The 24432-nt window shown below is 56.5% G+C and overlaps 3 protein-coding genes across 4 annotated transcripts in view; all 3 read right to left on the bottom strand.

Moving 5' to 3' along the window:
* Window positions 1–11667, bottom strand: part of NHEJ1 (non-homologous end joining factor 1) — a 31318-nt gene extending 19651 nt beyond the window's left edge. For both annotated transcript variants that reach the window (XM_072342147.1, XM_072342148.1), the window contains exons 1-5: window positions 11581–11667; window positions 11126–11311; window positions 10547–10756; window positions 9825–9963; window positions 8702–8760 (exon numbers count right to left, since the gene is read on the bottom strand). In XM_072342147.1, the coding sequence (XP_072198248.1) occupies window positions 8702–8760; window positions 9825–9963; window positions 10547–10756; window positions 11126–11311 (594 nt within the window). In that variant the 5' untranslated portion in view covers window positions 11581–11667. The remainder of the gene's footprint in view (window positions 1–8701; window positions 8761–9824; window positions 9964–10546; window positions 10757–11125; window positions 11312–11580) is intronic.
* Window positions 11668–13025: 1358 nt separating this feature from the next.
* On the bottom strand, window positions 13026–17270 carry SLC23A3 (solute carrier family 23 member 3). Its single transcript, XM_072342424.1, has 12 exons — window positions 17142–17270; window positions 16751–16911; window positions 16171–16265; window positions 15740–15813; window positions 15313–15494; window positions 15044–15167; window positions 14565–14712; window positions 14242–14489; window positions 13978–14083; window positions 13733–13900; window positions 13485–13580; window positions 13026–13372 (listed from the first exon to the last, which is right to left on the bottom strand). The coding sequence occupies exons 1-12, from the start codon at window positions 17268–17270 to the stop codon at window positions 13026–13028; spliced, it is 1878 nt and encodes a 625-aa protein (XP_072198525.1).
* A 973-nt stretch (window positions 17271–18243) lies between these two features.
* CNPPD1 (cyclin Pas1/PHO80 domain containing 1) lies at window positions 18244–24345 on the bottom strand. The gene is made up of 8 exons (XM_072341451.1): window positions 24119–24345; window positions 23844–23946; window positions 21713–21794; window positions 21021–21141; window positions 20810–20938; window positions 20620–20681; window positions 20291–20408; window positions 18244–19786 (listed from the first exon to the last, which is right to left on the bottom strand). The coding sequence occupies exons 1-8, from the start codon at window positions 24185–24187 to the stop codon at window positions 19154–19156; spliced, it is 1317 nt and encodes a 438-aa protein (XP_072197552.1). The 5' UTR covers window positions 24188–24345; the 3' UTR covers window positions 18244–19153.
* Window positions 24346–24432: the final 87 nt, after the last annotated feature.

Genomic DNA, 24432 nt, shown 5'->3' on the forward strand with positions numbered 1-24432 from the left:
ATTTAGCCGTGTGTACCGTACAGTCACAGAAGAGGACAGTCTGGGCACACGCACACCACCCCATTCACATAGAGGGACCAAGAGCAGGGGCCCCTGGGACTGGCTCTGTGGCCAGTGGGTTTTGGGATATCCGTCTGTCTGGGATGGGCTCGGGAAGGGCTCTGAGCCCCGCAAAAGCCAGGCCAGGCCCTGGGAGCCTGTGGCCAAGCACAGAGGAGCCTCAGAGCCCCTGCAGGCTGGGCTTTGGGGTCCTCTGGGGCCACTCTCCAAGCATGGGGCAGGCAGAGCCCATCCATATTTGTGCTTGGGCTCCTCCAGCCTTCCTCCCAGCAAGGCCCACAAACTCCGTCTCAACTCTGAGTCTCCATCCATAGCAGCATCCTCAGCTGGCAGTCCTTACAGAACCCTACAGTTCCTTACTGGGCATGGTCATCCCTACTTTAGCACAGTCATTACTTCCTCAGCATGGCCAACTTCCTTGGTGTGGTCTTTCCTTCCTCACCATGGCCAGCCCTTCCTTGATATCGTAATTACTCCCATTCACTCTTCCTCTTGACTCACGCTCTCAATTGCTAACTGGTATCAGAGATGGAATCCTCAGGAGATGCCATGGGCTTCTCCATGGCTGAGATGTCATCCACAGAACCTGAAGTCAGAAGCAGCAGGAAACATCCATTGAGAAGAAAGGAAATGTCCACAGTGAAGAGCGGAGATGTCCATGGAGAAAAGCGAAGATCTCCAAGGAAAAGAATTTGCTCTTTCTTTCACAGGTCCTGTCTGTTTTTTCCCCATTTCTAGTCCAACCAGGTTACAATGCTACTTCTTAAGCTCCACTGCATCCCTTGCATTTTGGTTTTGGCTCCTCCAGAGCCATCTCCACCAAGCTGGGAGCACATGCTGCAAACATCTCTGAGCCCACCACGTTCAGCTGAAGCTGTGCTCCTACATCTATATGAGCTCCTACATCTATACGAGCACCGCTCCACACTTCGGGGGAGACAGCAAGAGAATTAATCCCACATCTGGCTGCAGACAGGCAGGTCCACAATCCAGAGCACTGGAGGAGCTAAGGTGCACAAGGAGAGCCCCACCTGGCCGAGCAAGCGGCTTCAGAGCTGGGGCTTTCTGGAAAGGTGCAGCCATCCTATATGTGAGCCATAGCCGGCCTGCAGCACGTGTACCAGGAAGGGCTGTGCGCTCCCCCCTAGCACACGGCAGCCAACATTAATTCATTAACAGTCCCATTAACACCCAGCTGTGGTTTCCCCCCAAACTCAGGCAGGGACCCGCTCCCCTGTGACAGCTGCTGACAGGCCAAGTTTCCACATTCAGTCCTTCTGGAGTTCTGTATAAAAATAAGTGGTGCTTTTTTAAAAAGGAAAACTGTATTTCCCCTCTACGCACACCCGCACGCGCGCGCACACGTGCTGTGCTCACGGCAGGAATTTGCTCCAATTTCCCCCACCCACAAACACATCTTCTTTGGCCAGAGACCAAACGTGGGCATTTTGAGCCCAAAATATCAGGCTTTTCAGCACCCGGGTCACAAAAAAGCTGGCGTTGCCCTGAGCTGGGCTGAAATGTCTGCCTACTTCCACATCACCAGGCTTTGCCGTGCCCCTTCCCTCGCTGTGCCATGGGAGCCAGGCAGGGTCTGATCCGCCCCTGCCAGCCCAGCTCAGCCTCAGCATCCTCCCCAGTGTCACCCTGTGATGTGCGGAAACATCCCAGGGTGGGAAGCCCTCCAAGTTGCCACTCCTGGCCAAAACTTCACCCAGCATCCCCAGCGAGGCAGCCACATCCCCAGGAGATGCCCTCAGCATCCCACTTAAGGAATGGTACCCAATTTCTGACACCTAGTTTTGTCCTTCTTCACCTTTTTATTGCCTTTTCTAGGCAGCTGCCAGCACCAGACTTTGCAGAGCTTCCCGAGAAGATGCCCAGACAAGCACCCACCAGGACCTGGTACCCAATGCCTGTTTTGCCCCTTGCGCATCCTCATCTTTCCCAGGCAGCCATGAGCACCACCATGGAGAGATAACGCCTCGCCCTCCAAAAGTCCTAGACACCCAAGTGCCCCCAAACCCTTACTCTAACACACTGAAGGCACCACAGCCTGCACTAGGGGAACTGGAGCCAGCCACTGCTTCAGCTCCCCAGAGAGGGCAGGGCAAGGGCCATATATCTCCCAAATACCAGGCCGCTAGCAAAACGACCCGCATCCCTTTGATACGGAGGTGTTGGGCTCACTGAGAGCCCTATAACTACTCGTGTCTTTAAATAGCAAAACTCACAAATGCCCCCATAGGGCTCAGTGTCTATAAGTTGTCTATATATTTGTGTACACACATGCACACAACACACAGAGATTTATTCGTGTTTTCAGAGTGGTTCAGGAGACATTCCAGGACGAAATTCCAGCCAGCGCTGGAGCCAAGAACATCAGTCGCCCCGGCGCACGCTGCCCCCTCTGCCTGCACACACACTAAATACGGAAAGGGAGAGGTATAAATAGGCAGAGAAATACATGAATGGCTCTGTTTCCTCACACAGATAAATAGTACACAAAGGTCTGAGCCGAGAGGGAGCAGGCGGCCTCAGGAATGCTATGGCTTCACTGGGGCGTGTGCATGGGGGGCAGGATGTGCCCCTGGGTGCACAGCAGCCAGTCCAGATGTGCACAGCTGGATGGAGCCTATCCTCTGCATGGCAGAGCACAGGGGCACTGGGCCAATTGACAAGAAAGGAATACTCCCATCCAGACCCCAGCACCGCAGATGGAGAAGCCACCACATCCCATACTGACACTGAGCAGTTCCTCAGGGCCCAGTCACAGTTCATCTTGTTCTCCTCCCTAGAACCCCCTTTGCTCACAGGAGCTGCTGCCACATCCTGAGCTGCAGAGCTGGAAAAAGCACTGCCCTGCACAGAGGAGAGGAGAGGGGCAGATGACACCAATGCACTGTTCTCTCACCCATTCTTTTCCCTCCTCTGCCCCAAATATAGTTCAGGCCAGGCTGGGTTGCAGGGCTGGAAGCAGCCTGTAAACCATGGGGCTCAGAGCCCCAGCTGGGGATCACCCCTCACAGCGTCCTGCAGTAGCTCTGCTTTCCAGAGGGAGAAGGGGCTCTCCCCCTTCATGTCACCGTTTGAGCTGAGGCCTGGCACTGGCTCAAACCACCACTTGTTGACGCGAGATCAATCATCCCCTGCATGGTCTGTGCCCATGCATGGGCTGGGGCCAGTGCCTCACCAGAGGGGCTCTGGGCCCTGCTGCCAGAATGCCTGTGATACCCCTCTGCTTGGATGCAGTAGCAACCAAAACATGGCACAGTATCATGGCACAGCATGGCATCATGTGGCATTGCCTGACATAGAACTGCATGACACAACATGGCAGGGCACAGCAGAGTGTGTCATGGCACAGCACAGCATCACATGGTATGACATAGCATGGCATGGCACACCATGATGGTACAGCACCATACAGCACAGCATGACACAGCATCGTATGGCAAAGCACAGCATAGCATGGCACAGCACAGAGTGGACGAGGAAGCCCTCAAATGCAAACAAGGGCTCCCTGTTTGTGTCTGTACATCCCTGTACATGCATACTGATGCATCTCCATGGGTTCTGCCATGATCCAGGCAGAATCGTCACAATGAACAAGCCCAACTCTCCATCCCCAAAACAAACTCCAGACGACACAGGCTGCCTGTGCCCAACTTGTGTCACATGCTCTCCAGGTCAGTCAGTGCAAGGACTGTGGCTAAGGGCAGCCACAGCCATTGGGGTCAGGCTACAAGCCTCACTCTACAGCAGGCACCCTACAGGGAGCATCCTCAGCCCTAATGCGGCAGGATGGGCTGCCGTGATGGAGCAATCACAGTCAGCAGGCAGGCAGCCAGCACGGCCCAACTGTGCCAGAGGGGGTTTGTTCCTTGCCCACGGTAAGGGCGCTATTTCAGGCAGCCCGCTGCCCCGCAGCGCCCATGCCAAGTCTGGTTTTAGCAGTGTGCAGCTCCACTGACTCACTGCTTGTGTAAGTGGCCTGTGGTTGCCGGCGGCGACCCAGAAAGTGCTGCCCAGTCGTGGCCCCCCTCACCTGATGCTGCCTGAGCAAATAAATAAATAAAGCCACACCGCACCCGCCACGCGCCCTGGTGGCAAACACACGGGGCGGGCCCGGTGCCCACGCAGCGGTCAGCCCCCACGCGGCAGTGGGTACCCGCACTCACCCCAAACTGCCTCTCTCCCCACCACCTGTGGACGCGTGCACAGAAATGAGCGTAGCATACAGAAACGGGATGCTACGTTCTGCCCAATGCACACGTCAGTACTGGCACAGATGGGTGTGCTTTGGATCAATGATGAGTACAGCGCTGAGGCTTGGATGCGTATGTGGGCTTGCTCCTTTCAGCCAAGCATCCCCAAGAGATAGCCCCATGCTCTCCATCTGCCCTGACCCCAGCCTGCCATGGCTTTTGCAGTGCTTGTCCCTGGTAGCACAGAGCCATGGCCACCAGCCACTACCTGGTGCCACGCAGAGGGACCCCAGTGCAGATGAGCACCCACAGCATCACCCTGTGCCACAGATCATGTGTGCCCCACATCATGCCTGTGCCACTGGCCCAGAGGCAGCTGCAAAGCCACAGCTACCTTGCGCTAATTAAAACCATTTGTCAGCAGGAGCCAAAAGGCTGCTTCCTCCTCTGCCACCCTGCCACAGCAGGCTGGGTTTGCAGGATGGACGTGGTCCCTGCCCTGCCCCACACACAGCCACAGTCACCCATGGGCAGCCAGCAGCAGCTCCCATCCCCAGCCCTATTTTTAGCACCCATTAAAAGGGAGAGGCAGAGTGGTGTGGGCAAACAGAGCTTGTGCAGGTGGCTGGCTGCACATGCTGGCACCGGGCAGATGAGAGCAATGGGCAACCCCAGTGGGAGCCCTCCACCTGCCTGCATGCCCCTGCGCCTTGCAGGATGGGGACACCTAGTCCTGTCCCAGCCCTGCTACAGAACAATGGGATGGGGCTCTGACCCCCGCACTCCCTGACGTCAGCCCTACCGCCCCACCAGCCCCAGGCCAGAGCTCCTACTTGCCCTCAGCCGGGGCCGTGCTGGAAGCCAGTGTTTGTTTATCTTCCTCTCCAGCATTGCTTGTTTTGATGGCACATCCTCCTCCTCGCTGGGCCAGGTCAACCCGTGAACCCTCCACGTCCTGTTTGCCGGGGCCCTGCACCACAAGCCAAGTGCACAGGGCGGCCGGAGGTGGGGAGCATCCACCCCAGCGCGCACCGGCCACAGGAGATAAAAATATGCAGGGTGAAGCATCCTGGGGCGCAGGGGCTATATTTGAACTGATCGTATCTGTGAGTTTATCCCGGTGGTTTTGAGTGCTGTATGGCTGGACCAAAGCAGGAGAAATGACCCTCATCACCACAGGTTTCTCCAGCAGTGCCCGCTGTAGATGTGCCCCTGGACCTATAGCCCCAAGGTGCCCAGCCCTGGAGCTGCTCGCTTTTCCCTCTCCCCATGTGAGCCCCCAGGCTTGCCAATAAAAGCTGCCACCTTCACCTCACCATGCGCGTGGCTGCTGCTCTCCCTTAGCAATGCTTGAGAGCAGGCAGCTGCTAAGCAGTGAACACTTGCCAAAAACTGTGTGTGTGAAAGCGTCGTTTCCTAAACGTATAAATATTCCCAGGGCTTTGCTGGAAAACTCCCCACAATTAGTTACAACACCCTGGCCGGCAGAGCCCTGTGAAAAGGCATGCTTAGCGGTGTCCTCCCGTGCAGCACTGCTCTTGGAGCTGGCAGGTCCTTTCCTCTCCACAGGGCATACACCATCAGTTTGGGAAGTGGAGGCTTCAAAGCTGCCACAAGCAAAGCTATGGAGTTCATTTGTGCAACCTGCAGCCCTGCACCCCGCAGCCCTGCACCCCATCACTCTGCCTTCATCATTAAACATTTGCAGTCCCATTGCACGAGGGACCATCAGAGCTCTCCATCTGACCTCTCAGCCACTGATGTTTAACCACGCACGGCCCAATACTGAGCCCAGCATCTTGGTTTGCTTCCCATCAGGCTCCCAGCCTGCTTTTGGAGACATCAAGAGATGGAGTCTCAACCGCTGCCCTTGGGAACGTGTCCCAGTTGCTAATCACCCTCAGGAGCAAAACCATGTGCCTTTGTCCTAGCTGGGAATTGCCTGGCTCTGGCTCCCCATGCCTGGCTCATATCCTGCTGCTCTTCACTAGATTAAAGGGAGCCCTTCGCTAACCAGCATTTTCTCCTTGTAAAGACCCTCACGCACTGCAATCAAGGCGCCTCTCAATTTTCCTTCTGATAAACTAGTCAGAGCTCTTGCCTTCCAAGTCGCTCAATGCTGGGCTCTCTGTAGCCCTCAGTTAATTCCTGTGACTCCTCACTGATTCCCCGGCATCTTTTTCACAACCCAGGCACGGGAGCTGGTGGCAGCATCCTCAAGTGTGCCCAGAGGGACCCTCCGCCCCTCCTGCTCCTCTCGCTTCTCCTATCACAACGTTACACAGAGCTGAAATACCTGCCTATTTTACAGAGATAACCAGATGGCCTAAACTACTCTTCCAATTAGCCTCACGTTCTCTGAGCAGAGCACTGTAGCAGCTCATGCCAAGGAGGGAATGACAAGGAGATGCCCTGCTGATGCCAGGAGGTGTCTGGAAACTCCAGCCTCGCAGCCAGAAAAGCAAAAGGAAATCAGGAGTGATGAGGGGACAAGAGAAAAAACAGCAGCAAATATCATGTTACCCCTTGGGGTGTATCCATCCCAAGCACACACAGCCCTGGTACTGCCTCTCCAAAAGGATGCAGTAGAAATGAAAAGACACAGAGGTAAGAGGAAGCCTTTAACAGCTTCTCTGCAGCAGGAGAAAGCAGGACCGCCCTGCCTGGGAAAAGGGCAGCTGAGAAATCCTGGTAGAGATCCTACAAAACTCACAGTGGGAGTTCTGAATGGAACTGCACACAGAAACTGAGCAGCTCCCTCCTCCCTCCTGCACAAGCAGCCGCCCAGCGCCACCGAGCAGCTTCTCCCATGTCCTACACCACAGACCCCAAGCTTCAACCCCACGTTCATCTTTACCAGATGCCGTTCATCCATCCCTTGGACAAAGACATACTCCATCATCTCCCAGTACCGGCACATCCACCTGCATTCCTCCAGCAACAGCACCGAAACATCTGCCCAGCACTTCTGCCATGTCTGCTTCATTATCAACCTTCTTACCACCTCCACCTACTAACGGGCTGAGCCCATTGCCGGGACTTTGGGCTTCTCTCCTAATACACTAAGTAAAACCTTTTCCTTCTGTCCTTCGCCATGATTTTTTCCCTGATGTCTTTAGCTTCTGTTACCCATTTTCTACACTTCATAATTTCTAATTTCTATGGATTGCTATCTGCTCCTGCTCTCCCATTTGTTATAAACTGCTCTTTTATATCTAATTGCTGCCTTCACTTTGCCGCTGAACCAGAACGGGCTTTCGGCCAGCGCTGCCCTCTTTCTTGATTGTGGAATTGTGGCTTTTTGTGGCTTCTGAGATTCTTCTGAAAGAGCTCACAATTTTCATTCACATTTTTCTATCTAAACGTTTCCTCCTAGCTGATTTCACTCATAATTTCCCCCTGCTTTGGGAAATTAGCCCTTTCAGAGCATGAAGGATATAAATTACTGTTTAGGAATGTCCTTTCTTTGCCCAGGGTGAATGTAATCTGGTCATGATCATCGGTCCCTAGGCAACCTCGAAGTTTCAGTCCAGCCATGAATTCATCTCTATCCATCATAACCAGGGGGAAACGAAAGCTGCCTGTGCTGGATGCAATGCCTCCCATGTAAAGGAGGATCTGCAGATGGTTTACAGCCAGCTGTACGAGAACATCAGCACATGTCCCACAGAGCAACATCCTCTCTATGCAGCATGTGTGACACCACGCTCCGTGTTTCTGGCTGATCCAGGGTCCTCTGCTACTGCTCCCCACTCCTGCGCAGCCAGCACACAGAAACTCCAGAGTATTTCTGTGCTCATTGGTATCAATTTCTGACATTTCCCCATGGCTTTGAATCATCTTAGAGCTCCTGTGATACAAAGGGAGCAGAGGAAAGCTCCTGCTTCCAACCTCACTTTCTCCAACACACGTATATGATTCCAGAGCCAAGTGTGCCATGGGGTGAGAAGTAGGGATGACACCGAGATCAGGCTGAAAGCCGCTTGTCCCCACAATCAGACACTGCAAAGTCACTCCAAAAAGCCAAAGATGAACCAAACAGAGCAGATGATATCTCCTCATTCATCTGCTCTCTGCCTGCTCTCAACATCAGGCTTTCAGGTCCACAGGAAGGTGCTCTCACAGAGCAGCCAGCTCAGCTCAAAGCCCTGGCAATTTCAGTGCTCTTGCCAGGCAGTGGCAAGAGGGTAACAAAACACTGTGTCATATCCCCAGTGGAAGACACGTCCGCAGCTCAGCTTGTCCTTCAAACAAGACACAAGGGCTCAAGGAGGGACACACGAGAGCACATTGAGCATTACTCCCCTCCAGCCAAGTCCAGCCATCCCTACCAGAGCTCCCCATCCAGCCCAGCAGACGACAAACTGGGGCCTCTGGTATTGGCTCCCCACAACACCTTGGTTGGAGAAAGGAGGACTGACACCATTCTTTACCTCAGCCATGAAGTTCTGCAGAAACTTCTCCTCCTGGAAGGGCTCTGTTCGCAGGCGATCTGCAAGGGGAAGCAGGAATCAGCCTGAGCAGCAACCAAGACAGACCTCCCAGCTCCATCACACTCATCCCCTGAGCCAGCCACACCACCTAGCAGGTCTTTGGCCTGAGGACACATCTACCAGCTACCCAAAGGTGCAAGTACTCCTCTGCAGCAGCCCTTGGGCTGGTTTTCTCCTGGTAGGTGATGTCCATTCCATTTTGATGCCTTACTCCAGCTTCAAGAACAGCCCAGAGTGGAGTCTACGGAGATGCCATGACTTGTTCAAATGTAAAGAATCTTGGAAGCACCGTCCCAGTCTGCACATTGCTCAGCCATGTACCCAGGAAATCGGGAGCCGCTAATCTCCAGCTGCTTTTCTGTGTCCTCATGTTGCAAGACAGGGACAAACCCCCATTTTACCTCATTCCACACTAATCTTTTCCCATCATCGCACAGATGTTTTCTGGAGAAGTACCAGGTCAGCTTTGCTCAGGTATGCTGAGCAATACAAGGGAAACACACCAGTATCACTCCCTGGACCCCAACTGGGCTTTCCAGCTGCTCCAAGCTCTTTAGCACAAGGCAGGTGAGCACAGCTGGCTGGGCAGATTGGGTGCATTCAGCTACTCTCGGGGACAGAAAGCACCCTCAGCAGGACCTAACCCATGTTCTCCCCAGGGGGCTTCCACCCTTCTATCCTCCACACCAGGCTGTGTCCTGGACAGGGGCCCACGCACACAGCTGCACTTCCAGCAGCATCAAGCTGGGAGCCACTGGTTGCTCTCCAAGAGCTCCGCGGGTAGGAGCCTGACTCGGCTCCAGGACCAGCCCCTGCTGGCATCAGTGAGGGCTCCTGGGGAGCAGCCAGGTGCTCTCAGCAAAGCAGAGAGCCCCTTGGCGACTCCCCAAGTCTTCCGGCTACCAGTCAAAGGCTGTTCCTCCCCTCACTGTCCCCAAGGGGCTGCTCCCCAGCCTCCTAGCTACCGTCTTGCTGCTGGAGCGGCTGAACATGAAACACAAGCCTGGCTGGGTGATAGCCAGGGGGAACAGAGCATGCCAGCTCGCTGCTTGAGCCTCCTCACCTCTGCTCAAAGTGGCCCCGCTCTCCCTGTAGTCTTCGATCTCAGCATCCTTCTGGTGTAGCATGGAGGTCAGCTCTTGCACCTGGTGCTGTAAAGCCAGGCTCATCTGTATCAGGGGACGCACAAGGTGACGGCACACCTAGGACAGTCCTAAGATGTGAGCAAGGAGAAGGGAGCCAGAACACTGCAGGACACATCCCTCCACCCCATCCTTGCCATTTCACAGCTGAGGGCTGCAGCATGAGTGGAAGCCCGGCAGTCACACTCCTTGTGCCACTTGGGGTGCCGCAGGAGGCGGAGAGCCCACTCTGTGCCCCCAGCCCTCGGTGGGCCCACCCAGACCCTCCCCACAGATCTGCGCATCTCTATACGGGAAAATGGCCACGCTGCATGAAAAACCTAAAGGATCTCAGATGTACAAGCACAACTGAAGGAAAAGGAGACCAGAAGCAGGAGGGATTCCCCCCGCCCATGGCTCACACGGGCCGCAGCTCCCCACGGCAGAGCCCTGGGCACCAAAGCCCTCAGCCTGGCCACGCCGCCGAGCGCACGGAGAAGGCACGGCACCTCCTCCGGACTCGGGGCTCGCAGCGGGGTCGGGTCCACGAGCCTTAGAGCGAGCGCCGGGCGCCCTCTGCTGCGCGCAGGGTGGCAGGGCGGCTCAGGCTTCACAGCCCGCCCGCAACCGCGGCCCCGCACCGCCCCGACGGGGTCCGCCTCACCGTCGCCACGGGAGCGGGGCTGCAGCGGAAATCCCAGTAGAAGGGCAGCCCCGAAAGCTCGCTCCTCAAGCGCAGGCTGAGCTCGCCGGCCGAGCGCCGGCAGGAGAAGGACGTGGCGGCGTGCGGCTGCCCGGCTAGCGCGGGGCTCAGCGTGCCGTGCAGGCGCTGCAGGACGGAGGACACGGGGGCCGTCAGCCGCTTGTTCAGCTCCTGGGGAAAGGCGAGGGTGGGCCGTCAGGGGGTCAGCTCCGGGTAGCTCCGCTCAGCCCGGAGGTCCCTTCCACCTCAGGCAGCGTTTCTGGGAGCAAAACCAGCGGGAAGCCCGGCACGCAGATCGCTTCGGTGCGCCCCAGTGCTGGGAAAAGCCACCCCTGGGCCGTGAATCCCAGCCCCGCTACGTTCCCAGCCCTGCCTACCCAGCAAGCAGGGGGCGCAACAGCGGCGGTGCTGCTGATGCGGGTGTTTGTAGCCCAGCCTTGCCGTGGTACCCCGTCAGCTGTTGTGTCAGCCAGTAGTTTGTGCCGGGACATCAGCTGGCACGAGGAGGACCAGAGGTCTCCGCACACTCCAGACACTCACCTTGGACCTTTGCCCCACAGCCTCCGCGTCGGCACTCTCGTACCAGACACCGCTGAGGTCGGAGATCAGCAGCGTGTAGCCCGTATCCCCAAAGCAAGCTTTGGCAATAAAAGCGGACTCGCCAAAGCAAACAGAAGCCCAAGGCTGGGTCAGAAGCCTGCTCTCCAGCTCCTCGCAGCACTCCATCTGCAAGAGAGCAAACAGGTCTCTGCTTCATCCCCAGCCCGTCAAGGCTCTGTGGCACAACCTCACAGAGACCCTCGGTTCCCCGCAGCCCCTCCGTGCTGCCCAGGGTGAGGGTGCTCGGGCAGCTCCAGGCACCCCTGCGTGGGCACACAGCTCTGCTGGGACCGGCACGGGGCAGATCCCAGCCCGGCTCAGCACAGGCACCTCTGCCCACCAGCAGGTGCCCAGGCGCCTTCCCTAGCAGGACGGGGCTCCGCAGGTAGAGTTACCCGAGGAGCAGAGCAGCGTGCAGCCGGCTTTGCAGCAGCCAGGCCGGAGGTGAGGGCCAGACTACGGCTCCCAGCGTGCTGCGCTCTTCCGTGCCGCGCAAGGGACGGGTGCACGCTGGGATGTGCTGCGCGTCACCGGCACGGGAAGCAACTTGATGCGAGCGTTAGGGAGGCGAGGGTGCCTTGGCTGCGTCATAGCGCTGGCAGAGGGGATACGGCAGCCTTGGGCTCACTGCTCACCCCCGCTACTGTGGGGTTTCCCCTCGGGCATGGCCCAAGGCACGCACTCGTGACGCTGCTCTTCTGGGGTGCTCAGGGGCACAGCAAGGTTGCAGGTCCCCAGCTAGGTTCAGGGTGCGGTGCACAGGGGGAGCAGTTCCAGAAGGCTTGCATGGCTAAAATATGGCCTTGAGCTGCAGAAGAGTTTGGGGTGCATGGCCAAATTAGCTGCAGGATGAGCTGCAGTGCAAGAGTTTGGAGGCAGGACCCAGCTGGGATGCAGGGTGCTACCTGAGTGAGTTCCTGCTCTCTGTGCCCTCTGCACACACACGAGACAGCAAATACACCTTGGGAAGGCTGCACCCACACTCTTCCCTCCCTGCAGCCACCTTTGGGTGCTCCTGAATATCACTGTGCCCCTTACAACCAAACTGGGGGGAACTGCAACCTGGCATCGTAACCCAACCTAGTGATAAGCCTCTGGTAGTTCAGATCCCTTGTCCTCCCAGCCCAAGACCTCCTGTCCTTGCACCCTGGTTTGCTGTACACTGGAACTGCAGGGATCCTTTCCCAGCTGGGCTGTCACGAGCCAGTTCAAACTGGTGGAGGCAGCACTGGGAGTGAGGGCTGTGCTCCTGGACTCTGATCTGTGAATGCTGCAACTGGAGCACAGCTGATGCAAACCTCACTGCAGCTCGTGTAACCGGACAGCCCCTCAGAGGATCCCTGTGCCGTTCTGCTGTCATGAGAGATGAACTGCAAAACACCTACCCGCCATATAGAACCACCCAGCACTCTGGCACTGCCAAACAAGGGACAACACCTCAGTCCTGGGCATCATTTCCTGCCATTGTACATTGCCAGTAGGGAAAGGTTGGTACCTACAGCTCCTAAAGCATCGAGCCCTGCCCCAGCAGGTGGGAGGTGATAGCACCCAAAGGCTGAAGATGGGGTTTAGGGGTACACTCTGCAAAGCAATATGGTTGTGCCCTCTGCAGGAACAGTCATAGACTGGCATCTCCCAGACAAAGCCTGTCCAGAAAGGAAACCCCAAGAACAAAAGTGGTTGAAAGATTTTATAGTTCCTCTCTGAAGCAGGGAAACAAAGTCTGCAGTGTGAAAGAGCAGATCCCTCCTGCCCGTGAAGGTTCGAGAAACAAGGAGGAGAGGCTTATGAGCTGCCTTGGAGGGATGGTTCACGTCCCCCATGAGGTGTCCCCACCTGTTCAGGCCCCCGTGTGCGACGTGAGCATCTCTGCTTGGCTTGGCTGCCTGTCTGCCTGCGTCTCCCCGGTGCCAGGCTTCAGGAGCAGGTGCGTCCCTTCCCCCGCAGCAGCCATCCCTTCCTCAGCTACAAGGCCACCATCCTCCTCTTCCTCCTTTTCATCTTCACTCACCGGACAGAGGAAGCAGCAGGGGAAGGCTTTGCAGGAAGAGGGCAGCAGCCTCCTCAGCCTGGTGGGGAGCCCATACACAGGGCTGGCTTTGCTGCCCTCCCTCCAGGGCTGACCAGAACCGGTCCCAGGTTTCCGCTGCACCCTGTCAGTGAGCATCCCTCTCTCCTCCAGAGTGCCTGCAACCAGAGCAATGGGAGCACTAGCCCCCTGCACTCCACAGCCAGGGAGAACCAGCCAGAGAACAGGGGCTCACAGGGTCACACAGCGTCACCCACAGCATCCCCTTACCTGAGACTGTGTTCTCCAGAAAGAAGGACAAGAAACCAGTTAAAAAGACAGGCATCACGAGCAGGGAGAGGAAGAGGAGGTCCAAGGGAACCCAGCCTGAAGTGACAGGACCAGACCTGAGATGTCTGAAGCCAGCAGCAGGGAAGGGGCGGAAGCTGTCATAAGACCAGCATCCCATGCCAGGGGGACAGGTAGCTGCCATGCCATGGGGCTGAGGTTTTGCCATCCCCAGGGAGCATCCCCGCTACCTGTGACCAGGTGAGCTGGAGCCACGCTGAGCCACCGTGGCACCAGCAGTGCCATAAACATGGTGAAGCCGACAATGAAGATGTTCCTCCCAGAGTCAATGTCCGCATACTGGAAGTACGAGATCCCCATGCCCACGGCCACGGCATAGGTGACACAGAGCACACCACCTGCATGGGGCAGGAGTCTTGCAGGAGGTGGACACACATCACTGCTTTGCAGCACAGGGGGAGGAGAAAACACCTACCATGAACTGCCAGAGGGATGTGAGCAAGGAGCCCTACCAGCCTTGGGGACATGCCCAGCATCACACACGCCAATGCATTGAGTTGCACTGAGAGACGAGAGCCATCCTAGCATCAAGGAGGAAGGGGGAGGATGAGGAGCACCACCCTTCCATGCAGATCTGCCATTCAGCCCCTTGTTTCCAGCAGCCAGACCCCAGTACTACAGCAGTAGGTTCCCCACAGCCTCCATGCTCCCACCCTCACCAGCCTCCCCCCAGCTGTACCTGCGTGAGGCCACCGGCACAGGCATTGGCGATGCTGGCAGCTGTGCCCCCTGCAGAACCCAACAGCCCTGCCAGCAGGCTGCCCAGCCCCTCGATGCACAGCCCTCGGTTGCAGGTGTGAGGGGGCAGCTGGGGAGCTCGCAGCAGCCTCCCGCAGAGCACATAGCAGCCCACAGAGTTAATGCTGCAGCCAAAGGCCATGGCGATGCCCACTGCCAATGCTCGGGGTGTGAGCAATGGCCACTCACCTGAAGTAGAGGAGAGGGGACAAGTGACATTGCCAAGGGATGACCCCAAGGCCGTACCCAGCTCTGCAACCCCACCTGCATAAGGCAGCTGAAGCCATGGTGTGTGAAGGGTGCCGTTGACCCAAGAAAGCTGTGCTGTTGCCAAGTCTGGCAAGCCCCAGGAGACATGGAAGTGGTGGATGATAGAACAGATGGTGCAGACAATGGCAAATGGAAGGAGAACCTGTAAGGTAGCACAAACCTGAGGAGAGGATCTCCTGCCTTGCTCTCCTTGGCCATAATCCTACTTATTGTGCCACCACCCCATCACTTCTCCAAAGGAGCTGTGCCACATCTTCCCTTAGCCCACAGGGAGCACCCCGGGCTCTGCTACCCCAAACACCCTCTTGCACGGGTCCCCCATGCTCCCATGGCCCCCGATGCTGCCCATTCACCCACTATTTCTGCCCCCAGCAGCCAGCTCCACCCCAGAACCACCACGTTCCCCTTAACCCCACCAGGACCCACAAAGGAGCCCACAGGCAGCATGCAGAGCAGTGTGCGAGCAGTGGTACCGAGAGAGTGCGCAAGGTGGGAACAGATGGCTCCATGGAGACCCCTGGGACATAGGGCCAGGCACAGAAGGGCAGGCGGCAGGATCCCAGGTGCTGGGAGAAGGTGATGGTGAGGAGCATGAGCCTGGGAAAAGGCACAGGTCACCATGCAGCATCACGGGTACAGGGCCCCAAACATGTGCCTTGCACCATGGGGATGCTTCTTTCCTGTCCCTATGGCAGGGAAGCACACAGGACTGCACTCCAGCTTGGCTCCCAGGCTGACGTACAGCAATGCTACCCCCCAGTTGGCAGAGCAGAAGAAAGCAGCCTCCTTGTATGCAGACAGACCGATGATAGAGAGGCTGGGGGCCAGGACCATGGGCCCACAACGCTGCACTGCCCAGCCACATACACCCACTGCTCCCAGCGCCAGCTGGACCAGCCCAGAGATCAGCACAGCCCCAGATACCTGCAGGGGAAAGAACAGAATACACAGAGAGCATCCCAAGCCCTCCCAGAAACCCCCCAAATGAACACCTGTTCTCTGTGCTCACCCCAGGACCAGGGGAACACATGTGCACCATCATCCCCCCCTACCTCTGCACACCTCATCATGTGCCCCCTACTCATAGCAATCCCCTGGAGAGCTATGGCAGAGATAGGACAGGAGCTGAGGGGCGCGGGTAGCAATAGGAGCACAGGAGGAACACCCACCTCTTGCGGTGAGGCAGCTCTGCTCTCTGTGATGGTGCAGTGTGGTTCAGGGCACATGGTGGCTACAGCCATGCCTGGAAGGGAATTTCAGAAGGACGCAAGACTCAAGGGCACTGAGAGCCCACCTGGGGTCAAGCTTGCAGAACATCAGGTCTGAGGGCATGCAGCGTGGGACTGCTGGTTGAAGAAAGGCACAGCAAGCACAGCCCAGAAACCACTGCCCCATCTCTGGGCACGATACAAGCCACAAACTGTGCATTTGTGGGCCCAGACACATTGTCTCTGTAACCAGAGGTGAGCAGGATGCTGTGTCCCATCAGAAGAGGATCCAGTCAGCAGGACTTTTTACTATCCCTCACCCCTACCCAGATGCACTGGCATGACCAAGGACCCCACAGGATACAGGGAAGAGGTTCCATGGCTGCGCTCACCATTCTCATCTTCACTGACACCAAGTGACAGGTGGGAGCTCAGCACCAAGGCAGGGACCAGGTACTCAAATGATGGGATTTGGACCAGTGGCAGCCTAGGGAGAGGGACAGCAAGGGCAGGTTAGGGAGAAAAAGAGGGGCTTTGGGATCTCCCAAAACTCTGGGACCTGCAGGAGTGAGGGGTAGGAAGGGGAAGATGTGAGAACCCCATATACCAAATGGGCTTTAGCGCATCTTGAGTGACAGCACTTGGCAAAGCCTCTGGATACACCCCCAAAAGCACATGCCCAGCCCCCACAACAGTGTTGACAATCATAGCACACAGGTGGAGAGCAGCTGTGCACGATGCTGGAGCGAGGCAGCCAGGAGCTGCAAAGCACAGCAGTGTGCTGGAAGGAAAGGTGAGAGGAGGATTCAGTGGTGGTAGGGAGGGGACAGTCTGTGCCATGATGTTGGGCAAAGGGTCATTTTGGAAAACCCAGCCCTTGAGCCCCTTCCCACCTCCAATCCAAACCTATCCAAACCCAGGTTCAGAGGGTGCAAACCCATGCTCTGGCCCAGCATCACACCCTTTTCTCACCGACTTCCCAGGGTGGTCTGCAACAATGTGGAGATGCCACAGGCAAAGAGGCTGCGTGCCAGCAGCACGCTGGCAGCTGGGGTGTGAAGCTGCTTCTCAGACAAGGCAGGCAGCAATAATAGGTGGAAAACGCAGAGCAGGGAAGCCTGCACGGCAAGATGCTGCACAGGGGAAAGGACACATGGTTATGACATCCCATAGCACCCAGTGCCACTGCACCCATGCCCAACACCTTGCATAGGTGCAGCACTACTCCTGCTGTGCCCTCTTTCCAGCACACCCTGGCCAGAGCTACAGGGATGTCTGCCATGGCAGGATGCAGCCTCTTCCTGCCTCTGACAAGGATCCCAGCCCTCTCCCATCACCCTACCTCACTTTAGTTCCTTCTTACCTGCAGGGCTAAGCAGCAGCTCAGCATCCAGGAACACATCTTTGGCCAGGAGCAGGATGTGAGTGCAGGGCTCCCACCAGCACGAGTCACTGGATGGCGGCCCCCATTCATGCTGCTGCCTCCCCTCATTGCCACCCAGTTTGCAGGGCAGGGTCTCACCTCCCTGAGGAATCCACACAGTCCCTACAGGGCTGAACTTCCACCTTCTGCAGAAGCTGCCCTAGGGTTAGCCATTAACCTGAGTTGGTGAGTAACCTGCCCTTACAGCTAGGAATGCAAGTGTCACTATGGGATGTCACCATAAGGGCCAGGTGACAATCACCCCTAGCTAGAAAGTGGACATTGTCACAGTACCAACTGCCTGTATCTGGGTCTCACTCAGGCCCCTGCATCCACCCCTGCTTCTTTTAGTACAGAGCAGGGACTGTGTCAGAGCTCCTTTCTACAAATGCTTGAAGCATCCCCACCCACTGCATCCTCAAGGTGCAGCCTGGATCTCCTGGTCCAGACCCTCCTTGCCATCAGGCTCTAGAGAGCCCATTAACACTTGCACAGGTGCCCCCAGGTCCTGACGTTCCGATCCGTGGACAATGTGCCCATGCCACAGATGCCTCTGATGTAGGACTACCACATCATACCCAATGCTGGTAGGAGCCTTGGTGCTGAATCCTGCAACCTGGACAAGGATGGCAGGAATAAGAGCTGCCTCTGTGGGTGGGAAGCTTCCAAAGGCACCACAGGCAGGGAATGCCCATGTTTTGTCACAGGGCATTGACCACAACTGTGACTGTGCAAAGCCCTTGCTGCTCAAAGCTCACTCATTAACTGGACAGACTATGAGGAGCAAAGAGTAGCGGAGGCCATGCATTCCCTGCATTCCCCATCTATGGGGAACCTCCACTCCCACTGCCCCTGCCTTCCCCTGGCACCAGCCCCAAGGTCATTCCTGTCCCCCACCACCAGAGAGTCTGGTCTCTCTTAAGCCCTACAGGACAGGGTTTAGTGCTCCTGGACTCATTGCTGGCACCTAGAATCTGCTTTGCACCTTAATTCAGAGAGCAAGCTCTGCCCGGTATAACTGCAAACACACATTAACACAGCTGCATGTGGGTATGCTTGCTGTCAGCACGGAGTGGCTCAGCAGGTGAAAACAGGTGCACAGCAAGAACTACTTTTATTGGAAGAGAGTCGCATCTACAAAAAGAGTGAAAAAACAGATGTAAAATCCACAGTAAAAAGAAGGGGCACAAAGAGCAGAGCTGGTCAGCAAGACAAGGTGCCATCTCCCCGCCCCACGGAGCAGTCAGGCACCGCTGCTCACAACTGCAGGCAGATGGGATTCAAGCTGGGGTCCAATACCCCACTTCCCAAGTGCCTAACTCAGGCAGGATAAGGAAACTAAACACTCACCACTTCACCTACAAGTCCAGCAGGGTACATCCGTTCCCTGGGGCACAGCCACATAGGGGGCCCCTCTTGGTGCAACCACAGCACCTCCCAAGGAATGGTGTGGTATTCCACTGGGAACAGCTGCTAAGGCCAGGCAGGTCAGGCTGCTCACTCCCCAATTCTACCTCCTCTCCCAGGCACCCCATCTCCTACAAAAGCACTCTGCACCCTCACTGGGGTCTCTTTTCCAACCCCTGCAAACACTGCCCCAACATCCTACATGCCACAAACCACCTCTGCCCAGCATCACGAAAGGCCACTCATCTGCTGCTCGAAGTGGTACAACACTTCCCTTTAGCCTAGTATCCCAAACAAACAACACCCCACTTCTACTCTCCAGCTAGCCAACCCTGCCCTATCCTGTCCCAGCAGCCCCAATGCTCTACAGCACCCAAAGTGAAGAACACCCCCCTGCCCTGGGTGGGTGGGGAACACAAATGCTGGTTTGAAAATAATGCAAGGTCACAAGCCCTGCGCTGCCCCAGGGATCAGAGGTCCCAGAAGTGCAAGGAAGTGAGTTGTGCCACACTAGGAGGGAAGGGGAAAGGTGCTGTCCTCTGTTCCTAGCTGGGAAAAATAAAGCTCTTGATTCTGCCGAGATCCAGGGCTGCGTGCAAGAAGCACTGCCTTAGACCCAGGGGGTCTAGCCAGTCCTTGCGGTCAGTGGTGGCATCCCACGTGGGGCTAGCAGCAGCTGAGCAGGCATGGCAGTGGAGCGCTGGGGGGGCCAGGAGCACGGCAAGTCCGAAGGGGCCAGGCTGGTTGGGGGCTGTGACAGGGGCAGTTCGGTTCGATCTCTCGCAGGCAGTGGGTACTTTCCGAAGGTGCGCTTGCAGAGGGCTCTTGTGCAGGGCTATGTCAGGTGCCTTTACATAGGACAGAGCTGTCATCACACTGCCCCACAGGTAGAGCGCAGTCGCTGTGACACCCCCACGACGCGGCTCCTCAGCCGTCTCGTTCTCCCCTACACAATGAGTGCTGCTGGGTGGGGAGACATCAGGCAGTTTGGGCTGGTGCTGCTCAGGAGACAGGGCTGGCTGGGCACCCAGCTGGCAGCCACTCTCCACATGGATGAGTGCAGGATGGAGAGCTGTAATGCTGGTGCTCCTCATGCACACAGCCCGGTGCACAACGGCGATGGAGGTGAAGACTGCTGCAAAGCCAGTCAGGTACACCACACCCAGGAGGCAGGCCAGCTGCAGAGAAACAGATAATTAGCTCAGACCATTGGCACACTCCCTGTGGCTGACCACCTCCCACACTCCCCAACACATCAACCCAACAGCCACGATGACAAAGGGCTCCAGCAGCAGAACTGGAAGCTAGAAAGCAGGCAGCCACGCTCCTAACAGCAAGTAGCAAACAGCCCATGCAAAGCAGGGACTGAATGCCCTGGCTACAACCTAACAGTTCCTGTTTAAATGCCCAGCTAGCACCCACCTCCCTCCATATGCCATCAGCATTCCCTTGTGCCCGTGCACCTGTGGGACAGTGGTTCAACACACAGATTAGCTCAACACTAGGCTGCAGTGTCTCAGGCGGGACAGCTGCAAATCCGCATGGTTTAGTTTCTGAGAGCTTCCCTTTGAAGCAGAGAATAAGGCTAGCAGAAGTTCACAGTGGAAAAGAAGGTCCTACTCTAAACTCACGGCCTGCTGTGCCCTATGTTCTTGCAAGCAGCTGCTCTCTCACGCCCATACCTTCACCACTTGCTGGTAGAACTGGCCCAGTGCTTGCTGCCACATGGACTGCTCCATGAGGACACACAGATCCGTGTAGGTGAACCAGCCGCGCCACATGCCCTGCTTCTCGGCCACACTGCAAGAGAAACAAGAAGGGTGTCTGTGGCATGGACCTTCCTCACTCCTACAGAAGATCCCACTCGAGGCACCACGGCTGTGGAACGGAGCTGCACAGTCTAACAGCCCATGGGCACCCAAGCTCTTATTTCAAAGCAGCAGAGATAGCTCCAAGCAGTGGGAAAGATGGGGATGCAGGAGGGATGAAAAGCCCCCCCATACACACTTACCGTCCTTCCAGCCAGCTCAGCACTTCAAACAGCTCTCGGGGGTCTGTGTAGAGACTCCAGTCCTGCAGGGACAGCAGTGACAGGTCAACACAGTCCAGTCCAATCAGGCTAACCAGCAGGTGTACACATCCTTCCCTATTCCCTCATGGGGGTACATGAAGGAAAAAGCAGAAATCCAGGCTTCACTTACAATGGCACTCAGGAAGTTCATCTCCAGTGTGTTCATGGTCTGGACATCCACTTTCCCTGCTGCTCCCCACTCGTCATTGAATACCTCTTCCTCTTCACCCTCATCATACAGGTACTTGCTTGCAACCATCTAAAAACATCATAAAGGACAGGATTTCAGCCCCCTCCAGACCTCCTTCCAACTCAGTAACCCTCTAGCTCACACTGCTCACCATGGAGATCAAGAAGAGGTCTGAAGATGAGATCTGCTGGAGGTACTCAGGGTTCCGGTGCCGCAGTCTCTCAATATAAACTAGCGCCAGCATCATGGAGCATGGTGAGATACAAGCTTCCCTGTGGGAATGACACAGGAGCCATCCCAGAGGTTATGTGCATGTCATCATAGCACAACTTGCCTGCTCTCTCTCCCCTTGTAGTTAAGTGCAGGGGGCCCAGCAAACAGTTATGCACTTGGCTGCGACACAATCCAGCCTTGCCTGCTCCGTGATACTATGCTGAGCTGCAGCAAGAGAAAGCATAGGAGATATGTGGTGGAGAGCAGAAAGCCCTCGTTCCTATTTCTGGGCACAGACAGTTCTCCAAAGAGCACTTCTGCCTGTAGCCATCCAGGCATGCTGCAAGGGCTCGTTCCAAGGTTCCAACCTGGCTGCACAATGAGCATTGCTCAGCTTCTGATCCAAGCCAATAGAGTCCCATTAATAAAAGCATCTCTGCATCCCACAGAGCAGGACCAACCAGACACCATGCCTGCTTGGCCTTCCCACTTGGCCCCAGCTCCTTTTTGACACTAAATAGTATCTAATCACAATGTTGGTGCTGGCCTGGGGTGACAGAAGTGAGTCACAGGTGAGACCAGAGCTCTCAGTTCTGACGTGGGACACGAAGGACAGGTTTTATTTCTTACCGAGACACATGAGACACGTATTTCTTCTGCAGTCTGCGGATAGGGCTGGGAGCCACTTTCTGCAGCAGCTCCACAGCAATATCTAGGACAGAGAAATAACAAGAAGGGTGAGTCCTATGTAGCTTAGTCCATCCCCATCTTTTCCCCCACAAGACCACTGAGTCTCATCATTTGCTCACAGCCCCTCATTTCATTCAGACTAGGACAGGCTTTTCAGATGTCAGGGACGAGGCGTGCAAACAAGCATGCAAAAGAGCAACAAAGCAGAAAGAGCATGTGTGCATCCAACACACAGCAGCAGTGCCAGATCCCGATTAGCACGTCTGCGTCATGGGGAGTTACCTGCAGCCAGCTGCACAGAGAGGCTAACACCCTGCCTCACCCCACAGGACCTCAGACAGTCCCTTCTGACTGCTCTTTATGAGGTTTTGAGGGCCTGATGTTGACACCAGGTGTTGCTCTACTCATCCAGAGCTGATCAGTGCTGACCCAGCTTCCTCCCCAAGTCAGCTCCAGTGTACCCAGGATGATGATAGGGTGTTCATTTGAGTATACAGGGATGAGCAGAGCATGGAAATAGCACTACGGTGTAACCACACATCCAGTTGCCTCTGGTCACCAAGTCCTATCTGCGTCAGAGCTCACTTCAGTCAGGAGAGAATGGTTTAGACACATCTCATTTCCTGTCTGGCTTCATAGGTACCAATTATCAAAACTGAAGCTCACGACAGCCAACAGGCTCCAATGAGAGCTCACTGTCAGCTCCCCATCAACAGCCAGCTCCTGTCAAAGATCACAGAGGGTAGGTGGGCAGCTGCATCACTGCATGTGCTTCTCATCTCAGCCCATCACACTCACTGGTGTGGAACTCTACATGATTTTCTCTCACTGTGACTTCCTCCACCCAGCACTTTTCAGCCTGCTTGCTGACATGCCTCAGCACTCCAGCACTGCCGGGCCAAAGACTGATAGCTGCTGACATACAGCATCAGAAGCTCCCATCTTGCTTCTCAATATGATAGGACCCTAACAGCAGAACAGTCTGATCCTTGCCAAAAAGTGTTCACTGCAGGCAACTCCATTTTGCTGCTGAGTTCCCATTCTCATTCCAAGAGTAGCGCCCCACGTAGCAACAGCACAGATGCAATAGCTGTAAAATCTGTTTTCTTGATAGCAACTGGCAAAGAACAGCTGCAAGAGCAGAAAAGCCTGAAGTGATACTCCCTGCATGTCTTCCCCACCCCCAGCAGCTGGAACTGAGACATTCCCTCGCTGAATGGCAGCCTTAAGAGTTAATAATCCTCAACACAGTCTTCTTCCATGAACGTGCCCTTTGAACGTTCAACACTGGCAGTGTACTGTGGAGCAGCCCCACCCTGCACAGGGCACAAAAACAGCCCCAGAGCAGAGCCTCACACTCTTGGGCATTGCCCGTGCCAGGCAGTGACTGCCCTATTGGTCTCAGCTGCCACACTGTGCACCCAACAACTCCCTCCTTGGGAGAATTTCATACACGGGCTCTGTGGGACTGCAGGATGCTTCCCTCAAAATCATCACAAGAGCTTGGAACACAAGCACATCTCATCACCCACCCCGTGCCTCCTGCGAACTGCATGAGCATATAGCTAATAGAAACAACAACGCAGCTGTGCTATGAAGGCATGCTAGCTAACCGCTACTAGCCCTTGACAGTGCCTCTTCTTCATCACCTGCACCTCAATCCAGCAGCACCTTCTGCTCCCCCAAGCACTGCTGAACCGACAGGAAAACACACACACATACACTGAGTACTTATCCCCTCGGTGTTCATAACTAAGCTCAGCGAGCACGAGAACTAGTTCAAAGCATCTCCTATAAGGGGGAAGGACGCTGCTCTTGATGCAATTTACAAGCAACCCAAAGGACTCCATGTACCAGCAAGGTGCCAAAAGCATAAACAGCAAGTCAGACAGAGCAGCAAACACAGAGCAGAGCCGTGAGGCCGTGGCAGGCTGCCTGAGCACGGCAGAGAGGAGGCCGGGCGGGGAGGGGTTTGGCGCTGGGGGAAACAGCTGCCGTGCTGGTAGCGGCCCTTGGGATGCTTCCAACCGCCCTGACTCAGCGCTCCCGTCCGGGCACAGCAGTCACTTACCTGCCACGGGGCTGGACAGGTTATCCAGGGCGCACTCCTTGTCCCAGCCATAGTAGAGCCGCTTCCGCACCCGTTCGCTCAGCTGCTGGTGCCGGGGTAGGAACTGCGAGCAGACGGGAAGAAGTTGAAAAAGCCGCGACCGTGCCCATGCCGGGCCCGCGGGCGGCGGGGAGAGCAGCCGAGGGAGCTCCGGAGGGCCAGGAGGGAACGGGAAACGGCCCGGGAGCGCCGGGGGTGGCGGAGATGGGACCGGGGGCGCCGCAGCAGGGCCTCACCGTGAACTCCTGGAAGCCGCCGAGGGAGAAGGCGCCCTCCTCGTCCAGCAGGAAGCCGTTCAGGTCCATGCCGAGCGGCTGCCCCGAGCGCGGGGACGAGAGGCCGGCGAAGAGAGGACCGGGTCGGCCTCGGCGGTACCTCGAGGCCGCGGCTCGGCAGGGACCGAGAGAGGAAGAGCCGCGCCCCGCTCCGCCCGCCGCCTTCTTCCGCTTCCGGGACGGCGGCCGCGCGTGCGCAGCGAGCTTACGGGTGGCGTCCCGCTCTGCGCACGCGCGACTTCCCCCCCTCCCCGACCGTCTCCGCCGAGGGGCGG

Source organism: Excalfactoria chinensis, chromosome 7, assembly GCF_039878825.1.
Source record: "Excalfactoria chinensis isolate bCotChi1 chromosome 7, bCotChi1.hap2, whole genome shotgun sequence".
NCBI classification, from domain to species: Eukaryota; Metazoa; Chordata; class Aves; order Galliformes; family Phasianidae; genus Excalfactoria; species Excalfactoria chinensis.